Source organism: Epinephelus fuscoguttatus, linkage group LG19 (assembly GCF_011397635.1).
Source record: "Epinephelus fuscoguttatus linkage group LG19, E.fuscoguttatus.final_Chr_v1".
Lineage (NCBI taxonomy): Eukaryota > Metazoa > Chordata > Actinopteri > Perciformes > Serranidae > Epinephelus > Epinephelus fuscoguttatus.
In genome coordinates this window covers 21480226-21492327 of record NC_064770.1, presented here as the reverse complement: position 1 = coordinate 21492327, position 12102 = coordinate 21480226, and the positions used below count along the sequence as shown (strand labels likewise).

Below are 12102 nucleotides of genomic sequence, written 5' to 3'. Positions count from 1 at the left end.
AGACCTCCAGCAGTCTTCAGGCTTTCTTACCAGGTTCCAAGGGTTTGCACCAAGTTGGGGGAAAAAAGCCTTCTCCTGCTTTGCTCCCTGGATTTGGATTAATCTGCAGAGTGTACTACATCTAAATAATCTGGTCCCCTTAGAAAAATGTAAACCCATGTTTAAGTCCTGGCAACTCAGCAATGCAACTGCTTTTTGAGCTGGATTTAGCTGTCTTAGTCAGGTCTCCCTCAAACAAGAGATTTCCATCTTGATGGATTTCCTAGTTAAATAAAGGTAAAGAAAAAATCTTAGAATAAGCAAAACTACTTGCTGACAGCTACCGACTCACCCAGCATGCAGAAAAAGTGAGAGCCAGAGCCTGTAAAACTGATCTGGGATCTCGGGGTTGAGGAAAGGCAACAGTCCACACACATCGTCCATGCAGTGCACCTGAGGAGGAACACAGCTTATTAAGTAAGGTTCCTCAGTCATACAGTCCTAAGATCACAAATGGCATATAAAAGAAGATAGATTGGTATTTAGGAAGTACATAAAATAGTACACCACATTAAATATAGCAACAGATCAAAGAGAAAGCTGCTTACTTGAGAGCAGAGCGTAGCCTCCTCATGAAAGTAGCCGTTCATGAAGTCGCAATATTCCCGGGATGTGATTTCACACCTTGATGGAAACATGCAGCCATTGCCAAATTAATAAACTCATCATCATGTGCTTTATAAGTCCAGAATAAAGTTTTATCATTGAAGTAGGTTCCTTAGCTCTCCTCACCTCCCTTTGGTTCCAATGCAGCAGGGTCGGCCTGTGATGGTACAGTCTATATGAGGCAGGTTGGTGTGGTTCCCTGTGTTGTACCTGGTACAAATCTTAAAGAGGTAGAGGGGTTATTTTTTAGATTTTTGTAGCAGCAAATTACAGTTTCAAAACTTCATCTGTGCCAAAATGCGATGTACTTCCCTGATTCATCAAAATAAAAACAGACATCATATTTTTTAATTAAAACCAAAACTGGAGCCTGGTGGATGTGTACCATTTCATAATCATAATATATCTAATATATTTTTCCCTTCTAGTGACAATTGGTGTGAATTTCTGAGAGCTGGAGATATCGGCCATGGAGATGTCTGCCTTCTCTTCAATATAATGGAAGTAGATGACACTCGGCTTGTGGTGCTCTAAGTGCCAAAAAAAAATACTTTTAATAAAAACTTAACAGCAATGTCTCTTTCCAGAAATCATGACCCAGTTACTCAAGATAATCCACAGACCCTGTTGTGCCCAGTGTCATGTGGGAACTATTTTCTTTCTACTGAACTACACCTGCGAACCCATTGCGCAGAAGGAAGTGTGCATCTACTCATTGACGAGAGGCTCATGCTCATGACAGCATGAAACATTAACATTAATGTAATGGTGTCCTCCTCGTCTGAGCTGTAACATTAGTAAGCTCAGTGGTGCTAGGTGAGCCAGTAGTAGATGCACGTCACATGTCGCAGGTCATGATTTCTGGAAAGAGACATTGCTGAGGTTTTTTATGTATTTTTTTAGCGTTTTGAGCACCACAAGCCGAGTTCCATCTAGTTCCATTATGGAAATGACCTTTGCCAATTTGCTTTTGTTGTGAAGGTTATATTCTAAAGGCACGCTCTTCTTTTGACAGGTACAAGCCAGGGAGTAAGATCATCTTACTTTCTAAGGGTTTGTTGCCTGTAGTAAGAGGAAGATTGAACAAATGTTGTTTACAGAGTAAATACATGTTCATAACGAGAGTAACTGTTTAGCACCTGGCTGATACAGGCACAAGGTTTGTCTACATTTTATTTCATATTGTGTTTAATATTGTGCTGTTTTATAATTATATTTTAATAGTTTTCTCTGAGTTTAAATGAGCATGTGTGCTAGGCTAGACAAATACTACGTTGCTGTTAGCCCAGTGTGCCTAAAGTTTGTTATGCTATGGAAGAAATCAAATATTTTGTTATTGTTTTTTGTTTTATTCTAGCTCTTATGGCAAGACGCTACACATTGTATTCGAGAGAAGGCAGACATCTCTACAGCCCATACCTCCAACATTTGACAACTCACAGCAAAACAATCTAGATAAATAGTGCTACAGGTAAGACGGAAAATACGTATTTTTTATTTCCCTGTCTTGTATTGAGAAGTTACAGCAGTGGCATATCACCGGGAAAGAAGATTTGCCTTTCTTTGTTTTCATACTTTTTCAAATACTGGAACAAAGGTGATTAATTCCTTCGAGGATTTCATCAGGGTCAGATTATATTAAGTGATCATCTGTGATGTAACTTCTCAGACAATCTTGTCTATGATCTCCCTTCTCTTTATGCCTGAATACCAGACAGTGTTTTACTGTACTCACTGGCCACTTGCTGATGTCGTCAGGCCATTCATGAGGTGATACTGAGGCAGGCTCTAGACATATCCTGTAATGACACAAACAACATGCACACATTATATTTACCAACCAGTATCAGTTAATATGTATTGTGCCATGGAGGAACCATTTGTGTATCTTACCTTGGATCCTGATGACACACAGATCCATACTGTCTGTCTTTACCATTTAACTGAGGTGTGCTGGAATGCCTCGGCCACTTTACCCACACAGCTAGAGTACTCTAGAAATGAAACCACAAAAAAGGGGTCAGGATTGTGCACAGCCTCCATCTGTCATTGAATTGTAAGGTCTAGGAACACAAAGAAGACTTGGGTTTGTTTACACACCGAGCATTCCTCCTCTGAGGTTTGGACGCAGCCGGAGCGATCGTTCCGCACACAGCAGGCAGAGTTGCGTTCGATAGCTCTCTTTTCCCTGATAAGATCATGCACCTGTTTGTCCTGCCGCATGCATGGAGAGTATTTGGCCCCCAAGTGGATCAGAGCTTCCTGTCGATGGATAAAAGGGCAACAACAACAAAACAAAATTAAAAACATTGTATTTATTTAAAGATATTTACACCTAATCATTGCTTGTATTTTTTTTTTTTTAATCGAGGGAAGAGCGCTCACCGAACCCGGCCCGATCCAAAAGTTCTCCTGCTGTACAAACTTGACATTTTCATATACACCTTTGTTTCTTAAAACCTAAATCAGAAGGCATTCAAATCACAAAGAGTACAATCAATATAAAAGGAGCCATAATGAAATGAAAATATTGTAAAAGCGTGTTAATAACAAGTCATTACAACTGAGCTGTTACTCACAGAATCAACTGTCTCATGTTGGGAAAAGCCCACTGGTGCAATACCGTAGATGCATACAGCCAGGATAGTGATGAGCAAATGGACAAAGGTGATCCAGTATGTAAAAAAAGGCCTAGAGGAGACAGAGAGTGTCTATCATCCATCACTGTCATCCACTGAGGAAAGCAGGAGAAAGCGTTCATTAGTCAAATCTGTGGAGAGGTGCAGTACCTGTGGTCATCCATGTCCTCTATCTGCCTCTTGACGTAGCTGTCAATGCGCTTGCGGTAGGTTCGATTTGTGAGCTTCCCTACCATGCCCAATCCATAAGGCCTCTTCTCTCTGGCAAAAAGCTTCTTGACAGGTACAACGATGCGCTGCCCACGCCGCTGTCCGGTAACACTCACCACCTCCTGCCGCAAGGGCACCTTTGGCGGTCCTGGAGTTCCTTCTTTGGCTTTACGCCACCCTCGCTCCAGAGGTCTGGAAGAGTTAACGAAGGAGACGATACTTGATTACTTTTAAGGATTCAGAGGCATGATCTGGCTGTATCACAGACAGGATCAATACTACTCATATTTTTGTCAGAGTGGTTATCAATAGCGCTGAGAAACACAATCGTTAAACTCTTATTTTTAATGTTTACACAGCCACAGCATTAAAACCACAGAAAGGTGAACTGAATAACACTGATCATCTTGTTGCAATGCAATGTTCTGCTGGGCAACCTCTGGTCCTGGCAATCGTGTGGATGCCATTTGACATGTATCATGTTGCAGACCAAGTACACCCCCTCATGGCAACAGCACTTCCTGATGGCAGTGGCCCCCTGGCAAAAACTGATCAAGAATGACCCGAGGGACATGACAAAGACCTAAAGGCATTGACCTCGCCTACGAATTCCCCAGATCCCAATCCGACTGAGCATCTCCAGGACACGTCCATACCCCAGAGATTCTGTGTCCATGCCTCAAGAGCTCAAAGCCAAATCTGATCCGTGGTGGGGCCTAGGATCTGCTGAGGCATCGACACAGGACCTCTGAGTTTTGTGGGTTGTGAGATGGGATATTGGCAGGCGCCCCCACATGCTTCATCGGATTGGGATCTGGGAAATTTGGAGGTCAAGTTGACGCCTTGAGTTCTTTGCCAAGTTCCTCGAGCCATTCCTGAGAAGTTTTTGTGGGGTGGCACGGCTCATTGTACTGCTGGGAGCAGGCACTGTCATCAGGAAGTGCTGTTGCCATGAGGAAGTGTACTTGTTCTGCAACAGTGTTTGGGTGGTGCGTGTCAAGTGGCATCCACATGAATGCCAGGACCCAAGGTTTTCCAGCAGAACATTGCATTGTAAAGAGATGATGTTATTCAGTTCACCTGTCTGTGGTTTTAATATTGTGGCTGATCATCGTATATGTGTTAATACTCTGACATTATGTGCAAATCTCAGAGTGACAAAGTGTTTTCCAGTAACATGTATCGTGTGAATCATTATTTTAAAAACGATGGTATCAGCACCGCCTGAATGACTAACACTGTGGCTACGGTACAGTGACTTACAGCATGAGATGACTTCTCTCTAGCTCTGTCTTATCTAGGGCGCTGCCTGTCAGCTCTGTCTCGTCCTTCTTGCCGCTGGGCTCTGCCTCTTTCATGGCTGCCTCAGACGGCGACTCAAACACCTCATCTGTGTACGTGGACAACTCCTCATGCATCAGAATATCCTAGAAAGAACATTGTGGACAGAATTAAGTGATCCCTTAGGTTTTTTAAATACAAATTATTATTTATTTAAAAATAAACAGTCATACAGAAACGACAGCATAACAACATTGTTGTTTGTCTTGTCTTACTCTGGCAAAGAAAGATGTGTCCAGTTCATCAGGAAAGTCGACCATGTCCTCGTCTATGAAGCTGGCAGGGGTGAAGCTGCGTCTTTGGGCTCGTCTTAGAGTGCTCTCCCGTATCGAACGCCCCTGGGGATCACAAACACACGCAAAAACATTTCTGTATTAATAGCTATAATCGTTCTATCATAGCATATTACGGTGTAATACTGTAGCAATAAAGTACAGAAAGATCCAAGCACACAAGTGATTTGGTACACTTATTTTCCTGTATATTTATTGAATATATTAGGGAAGACCAAGTACACCATTGTCTGTATCTGTAAGAATTTAACCAACTAAATACAGAACCTTCTCAGAATTGAGCAAGAGTACAAGAGTAAAATACTAAACACAACTATCTACATGAAGACTTTTCTTCATCACAATGACGATACTTGTACTTGTAAAAGTATATCATCCATACCAGATACTCCTTTCATCCAAGTATTCGGTTTGAACCTAGCATATGTTATTCATGCAAGCATTGTTCAAATCTGTAAGTGATGTGTTCATTGGATTTCACCCCATCCCGACTCACCTTGACCAGCGCTGCTGCGGCCCTGAAGCTCATCTTTGCCACAGACTCCCTCTTACGTCGACGAGGCAGTCGGTTGAGTCCTGAGCGGGAGCTGGTGAAGGAACAAAGCGAGGCGGCTCCAGGGGTGATGGGGGTCTGAGGCACACTGTAGCCATCCACTTCCTCCACCATACGGAAGGCTCGCCCTCGCGCCAACGGGTCCACAATCTGGAGACCAATGAATTCAAGAAGTGGTGGTTAGAAAGAGCAAAATACTATCAAGAGACAGCCGGCTTTTACCTTGAACAGACAGACATTGAACACATGCTGTAAACAAGGCCAATTTAAAAAGTAACAAAGAAAAATGTGACAAAAATGTTTGGTCATTGGTGCCCTGGTTGATATATTCAAGAACACCAGTTAAAGAATGATCATTTGTTTCTTTCTTCAGGTTAAATTGCACGACTGTCCACCATTTGCATTACGTAATTTAGTTTAAAAAATACGGATTCAGCTAAGAACAACATTTAGCAAAGCAACCCATGCATTTCTTTACCTTCTGCATGCCATGTTGTGAAGAGGGCACATAAAGAGGAGGTGGAGTCTCCGTGCTGGTTAATGAGATGTTGTCCTGGCTGGGCAGATCCATCTCTCGGATCACCTGTGGTTTGAGCTTTCCGTAGCGCAGGCTGCAGTGGCGTAGGCTTTTCCTCTGCCATTTCTGGGTGGCATCGCCGTCCTTGCTGACCCCAAACCAGTCTGCCGTTCCCCTAACACCACAAACACTGACCTTTCAGCTCTGGGTCACCAAACTCACACACACACACACACTTCATTTAAATGCTAACCGGCTCGGTGAGACTTGAAATATAGAGGCACTCACTAACTCCCTGTATATGGAGGAGTGGGTCTGCAAACATGTGTGGGACAGATAAGACCGCTATTCCCAGGATGTAAAAAAAGTGCCCTAGATAGTGCAAGTAACAGGCAGAGTAGAGGGAACAAGCCTGGGCATGTTTACGTCCAGACACAGTGGGAAAGACAGGTAGCCAGGTACACACACACTGAATGCAAGTGGCGAACTCTGTCAAAGTCTACATGTTCAAAGAAAGAGAGGGCAAGAGGGGGATTTACTGAAGTTGTGATGCTGCAAATAATATCCACTGTATTCATATTCTACTGATCCTAATTGACACAAGCAGACAGAAAATCCAATTAACAGAGAATGAGGGATATTTCTGAGTTTTTAATTGTGTCCTATTCCTGCTCCCACTCCACCAGACCTTGATGAATATACATGCAATCACGTTGTTGAAGTTGAAGCTTAATAAGTACCAGAGCAAACAATGTTACTGCACCCCGAGGGCAGGAAGTGGAAGTGGAAACATTCTTCAAAGGAGAGTTCAGGCAAGCTAGCTGTTTCTTCACTAATTACCAGCTGCAGAGTGAATGTTCACTGCAGTTTGGTTTAAATCTATTTCTCACTGGCTCAGCTCACTCTCTCTGTCAGCGGTTTTATTGGTTGTCTGCTTCTCTGCTCTCAAAATATGTGCCAGTGACAAGATTGTATAGCTCATATTCTAGCATATGTGTGTCTTTCTTCCCCTTTCGTAACCTTGCTTTCTATAAATATGGTTGAATGTTGTCTTTTCCTAATCAGTGTCCGCTAGAGAAGCCTTTCAACAGCCTCAAAATGCTGGCTCACTAACAAGTGCCACACAGAAGCAACAACCTCTTGCGATGAATGCTGTCTGACGGGCTGGGTTGTTACTGAAAGTCTGAATAAAGAGGAATTTGCCACAGGAAAATGACAGCTTTTGGTTTCAGGTTGTCTTATGACTCATTTAAAAAGAAATCTTTATGACTCACAGCTGCAACAGCTGGTGGCTGAGTGAGAAACAACTCTTCTTGTAAATCTTGTGACATCTGGAGTGAATAAAAATCTAAATGTTAAATTAACACTGGCAAAATCATGCCAGAGTTAACACAATATGTATTAAAAGGTCCAATGTGAAGGATTTAGGGGGATATATGGGCAGAAATGGGTTCTAATGAATTAAGTACGTTTTCTTTGGTGTATAATCTCCTGAAAATAAGAATCTCGTTTTTGTAACCTTAGAATGAGCCGTTTATATCTACATAGGGAGCAGGTATTTGTCCATATACATCGCTGTGTTGCACCACCATGTTTCTACAGTAAGCCAGAATGGACAAACCAAACACTGTCTCTAGATACTGTGAGAATTAAACTGTTTCAGATATTCAGAATTAATATGTATCATTTATATTTAGCCTTTACGATTATACTGTGCAACATTCCTGTGCAATTTGCCTACTTACTGTGCAATAATATTTTTATATTCTTATATATCTACAATAAACACACTTCCACACTTCTAACTACATGTCATGTGTGTATCACAATTATCCTGTGCATCATGGACATATAGTGTATACAGCATTTATATTATTTTATTTTTTAATTCTATCTCACTTTTATTTTTGTTGTGTTTTTATCTTGTTTATCACCCAGTCACTTTTTTCCTTTGCTTTTGTGAATTTGTCAGAGTTTATCTTGTCTTACACATACACGCATAGTATAGAGTATACCCACTTATTTCCTCATGGTAAATAAGTGAGTACACACCTGACCTGATTCCTGACCCTAACACCTGCCGTCTTGTGAGGTAGGGGACTTCCTGCCGTACCTGAGCAGGGTTCTGGAGAGCGAGTGGTGTTTCCTGATGCTGCGGCGAGCAGCCCGCTGCCCTTTAATGGGAACCGTGTTAATCCGCTCAAAGTGCACCCTTCTGCTGCTGTGACCAGGCAGATCAGGGCCGGGAAAAGGGACAGAGGGAAGGAGGAGGAAAGAGAAAAGACAACAACAGGCAGTGAGAAGGAAAAGTGCAGCTGGACAGTGCTGTAGCCATCATGCAGACAGAGCAAAGCAGCCTGTTAGGTTAAGACTTGGTTTTCATTGAGATTTACAACATTAGGAATGTTATTACCGGGCAGATGATAGAAACAGACATGCAATTTAGGAAAAGGTATGGAAAGCAGAAATAGTGTTAAATGGAAAAGTTATTTTTTACATGCCATGGGGAACAGGCTGCTAATGTCCTCCATTTAAATCATACATCTTATATAAGCATGTGCTGCTTATATATCATACTGTAGCATTTTGCACAATCTGCAAACTCAAAACACAAGCTGTAACCTTTCAGGTGTAAAAAACAACATTTGGATGTTTATCTGCAAAAGAAGTTCCTTATATTCCAATCTTGATGCATGCTACAACCCACATATATCAAGACGCGGATATACAAACCCTGTCTTTACCTCTTTATGGTCTGTGTGATGGATGACTGGCGTTGTAAGACAGGCCGCCGGGTGTCAAACAGGTCGCGAGGAGGGGACTGGAGGTGAGAGGTCTCCACTGGCATGCTGATACTGCGCAGGAACCCCTGCCTCTTCACCGGCTACACGGGAAAGGACACACAGAAAAAAGGTGTGAACACAAGTCTTGACAAAAATAACAAATGTGATAAAAAAAAAAACCAAAAAAAACAAAAAGGGGATTCAAGTGAGAAAGAACACCTGAACAAAAGTGGGAGGCTCATCTAGTGACATCTGAGCCGTGGGAATGTCCAGTCTGAGCCAGGGAGGCTTCTTCCTCTGCAGGCTGCTGGTACTCTCCCGCCGTGGTTCAGCCATGTTCTCTGTCCCACCCTAGGCCTGCCAGCTACACAGACAGAGAAGAAGAAGATGACGCTATCATGAGTCCCAATGAATCACATGTAATCTTGAAGGAATACGTCACCCACAGAATGATCACTTGATTGTCATTACTCACCTCATGTTACATTGAATTTATAAAGAAAACACTGTTTCTCTTGCATGCCTCGACAGCGAACTTTAAAAATGGAAAAAACTCGTGATGAATTTGAGTAAACGAGGGTCACGGTTAATGACAGCAAAACTATATCAAAACATCTGTTTACCAACTCATGCAGCTTAATCCAAGTCTCAGTACTTCCCAAACACATGCATTTTCACTTAAAGCATACAAGCGCATGCATTTGAACTTTGCTAGTGAATTCCACTGATCAGAATTCAAACACACACACTTGCACAGGCGCTTTACTCACACTGTGCACAAGACCGTTTATGCTTAAGTGTTTTATATCGATCCAGAAACACCTGTTGATCCAGAAACTGCACCATCCCAACATTCCCCCCCGTCTGATCTATCTCATCCACAACTTCCTAACTGACAGACTGCAAGCAGTGAGGGTGGGCCCAGCCACATCCCCTGTACTCACAATCAACACTGGAGATCCACAGGGATGTATGCTGAGCTCTTTCCTGCACAAGCCCATCACCTACCACAGCCTGTCTGAAATATTCAGACGACACAGTCATTCTTGCACTTCTCTCTGACAATCTCTCTGCTCTGGATTATCACAACACAGTCACACACTTCACTCAGTGGTGTATGGACAACCATCTTCATATCAACGTCAATAAAACCAAAGAAATAATGATCATCCCCCCCTCACCTCAGCACCCCATCATCATTGGCAATCAAACAGTTGAAAACAGTGGACAGTTTTAAATACCTGGGCGTAACTCTGGACAATAAACTCAATTTCGATCAGCACACCAGAGACATACAAAAAAGGAGCCAACAAAGACTGTCAGCTATCCAAAAACTCAAAGGACTCTATGTCGCCCCACCATCTACTGCTATTTCTGTACCAAAGCATCATTCAACCAATCCTTCTGTACTGTTCCACATGTTTCTTCACCATGCTTTCTGTCACCAATCGGGCCAAACTGACACACGTCACACACACCACTTCCAAAATCATTGGTCTTCCCACACCCAACCTCACAGAGTTAAATAACAGGTCCATTACACACTTTGCAAAATCAATAGAACAGGACACCACACACCCACTCAACCAATACCTCATCCCATTACCCTCAGAGAACAGGTACCGAACACTCAAATTTAGGAAAGCTTGACTCGGGAAGAGCCTGATCCCAGCAGCCATAGCTGCACTGAACAAGAGATCCCGTTGACTCAAAGTGTCCACCTCTGTAAATGAACATGTGATGTTTTCTGATGTCTGTGCCTGTGATATTTCTGATCGATCTCTGTAAATGTATAGTGGAAACGAATTTCCCTCTGGGACAAATAAAGTGAGTCTAAGTCTAAAAAGAAACCTTCGAGCTGCATGATAGTTTGTAAACCAAAGTTGTGATATAGTTTTGCTGCTGTTAAACGCAGCCCCCTTTTACTCCAGTTCATCAAGAATTTTTTTTTTTCCATTTTTGGATTCTTCGTTCACCTCGGCAGCATGCAAGAAAAACTTCTGTTGGAGCCATAATGTAATTTTACAGAAGGTACACATGCAGTTATCAAACTGAACACAGGGCAGAGCATTCATGTGTTAAGGGCATATCTCCAGGTAATAGGAATCAGTTGTATGGAACAGGAAGCAAACAGTTTTTGACTGTGTTATGGAAGCATGTCGAAAAGCATAAAGTATTGGCGTGTAGACTGGCGTGATTACATATGGACGATGCTGTCGCCCTTCTGTGTGATGGTGAGCATGTGTATATTGTATTGAGAATAAATGGATCGCCAGATCCAAAGAGATAAAGCACACTGGGCATTGGTTTATTGTTAGCCCAGAACACACGTCCAGAACAAGTTCACCCGTTCACCCCCAGTGGCTTGTTCAGATATTTTATTTTGTTAACAAGTCACAATTTACATTCACAAATTCAATGTTGCATGGTATGAGTAAGTGAAATACAAATGATCATTTTGTGGGTGAGTTTGTGCACAAAATATAAGGGTATTATTTGCAGCTGTAAACATGATTGTCAGTGATTTTGTGCTGCAAAGTTGTTTCACAAGAGGGTGCTAAGGCGTCTTACAAGATTCAAGCATGGGCGTTCACATATTTCTCTTCATTAGATAATAAAGGGGAAACCACTGAGCACAACCTACAGCTGTTTACCCCTTCCCCAAAACAGTTCACAGAGCCATTTAAAAAAAAAAAAAAAAAAAGGTAATAAATATTCCGGCTGGAGAGTGAGGAAGTTTGCAGTCTTAAAAATAATCCCTTAATTCTACAGTTAAAATCAAATGTAATCCCTCTGTGCGGTTTAAAGTTGCTCTGCTGCCAGCAGCCATTTATCAGGGACTAATGACTGTGTATGCGTTCCCATGACGAGGCCTGGGGACCAAAGGAGGTGCAGCAGAGCAAACCTCACCATCAGACAGCCTGCCTGTAGCTGCAGCCTTGTTATCACGGAGACCTCGTTTTATTGTCCCACCATCTAACCTCACTCCTCTGGGCCTGCTTCATTTCCTGTCATTTACTTAAATCCCGCTGTTCCCATGGAAATTGACTCCTTTAGAAGCAAACAGGCATCATTTGCACTTTGAATGGTTAAGCAGCATCCCACAAAAATGTGTATATGC

At 42.4% G+C, this 12102-nt stretch overlaps 1 protein-coding gene across 3 annotated transcripts in view; it reads right to left on the bottom strand.

Moving 5' to 3' along the window:
• rhbdf1a (rhomboid 5 homolog 1a (Drosophila)) overlaps window positions 1–12102 on the bottom strand; it is a 42154-nt gene that overhangs the window by 5541 nt on the left and 24511 nt on the right. Inside the window, exons 2-17 of one of the 3 annotated variants that reach the window (XM_049560879.1) lie at window positions 9201–9345; window positions 8943–9082; window positions 8312–8419; window positions 6160–6373; window positions 5625–5831; window positions 5051–5173; window positions 4758–4921; window positions 3435–3686; window positions 3225–3336; window positions 3031–3105; window positions 2746–2907; window positions 2539–2639; window positions 2381–2444; window positions 772–866; window positions 588–663; window positions 332–432 (exon numbers count right to left, since the gene is read on the bottom strand). In XM_049560879.1, coding sequence (XP_049416836.1) covers window positions 332–432; window positions 588–663; window positions 772–866; window positions 2381–2444; window positions 2539–2639; window positions 2746–2907; window positions 3031–3105; window positions 3225–3336; window positions 3435–3686; window positions 4758–4921; window positions 5051–5173; window positions 5625–5831; window positions 6160–6373; window positions 8312–8419; window positions 8943–9082; window positions 9201–9317 — 2111 coding nt within the window. In that variant the 5' untranslated portion in view covers window positions 9318–9345. The remainder of the gene's footprint in view (window positions 1–331; window positions 433–587; window positions 664–771; window positions 867–2380; window positions 2445–2538; window positions 2640–2745; window positions 2908–3030; window positions 3106–3224; window positions 3337–3434; window positions 3687–4757; window positions 4922–5050; window positions 5174–5624; window positions 5832–6159; window positions 6374–8311; window positions 8420–8942; window positions 9083–9200; window positions 9346–12102) is intronic. The other 2 variants (XM_049560880.1, XM_049560882.1) reach the window with 2 other exon arrangements.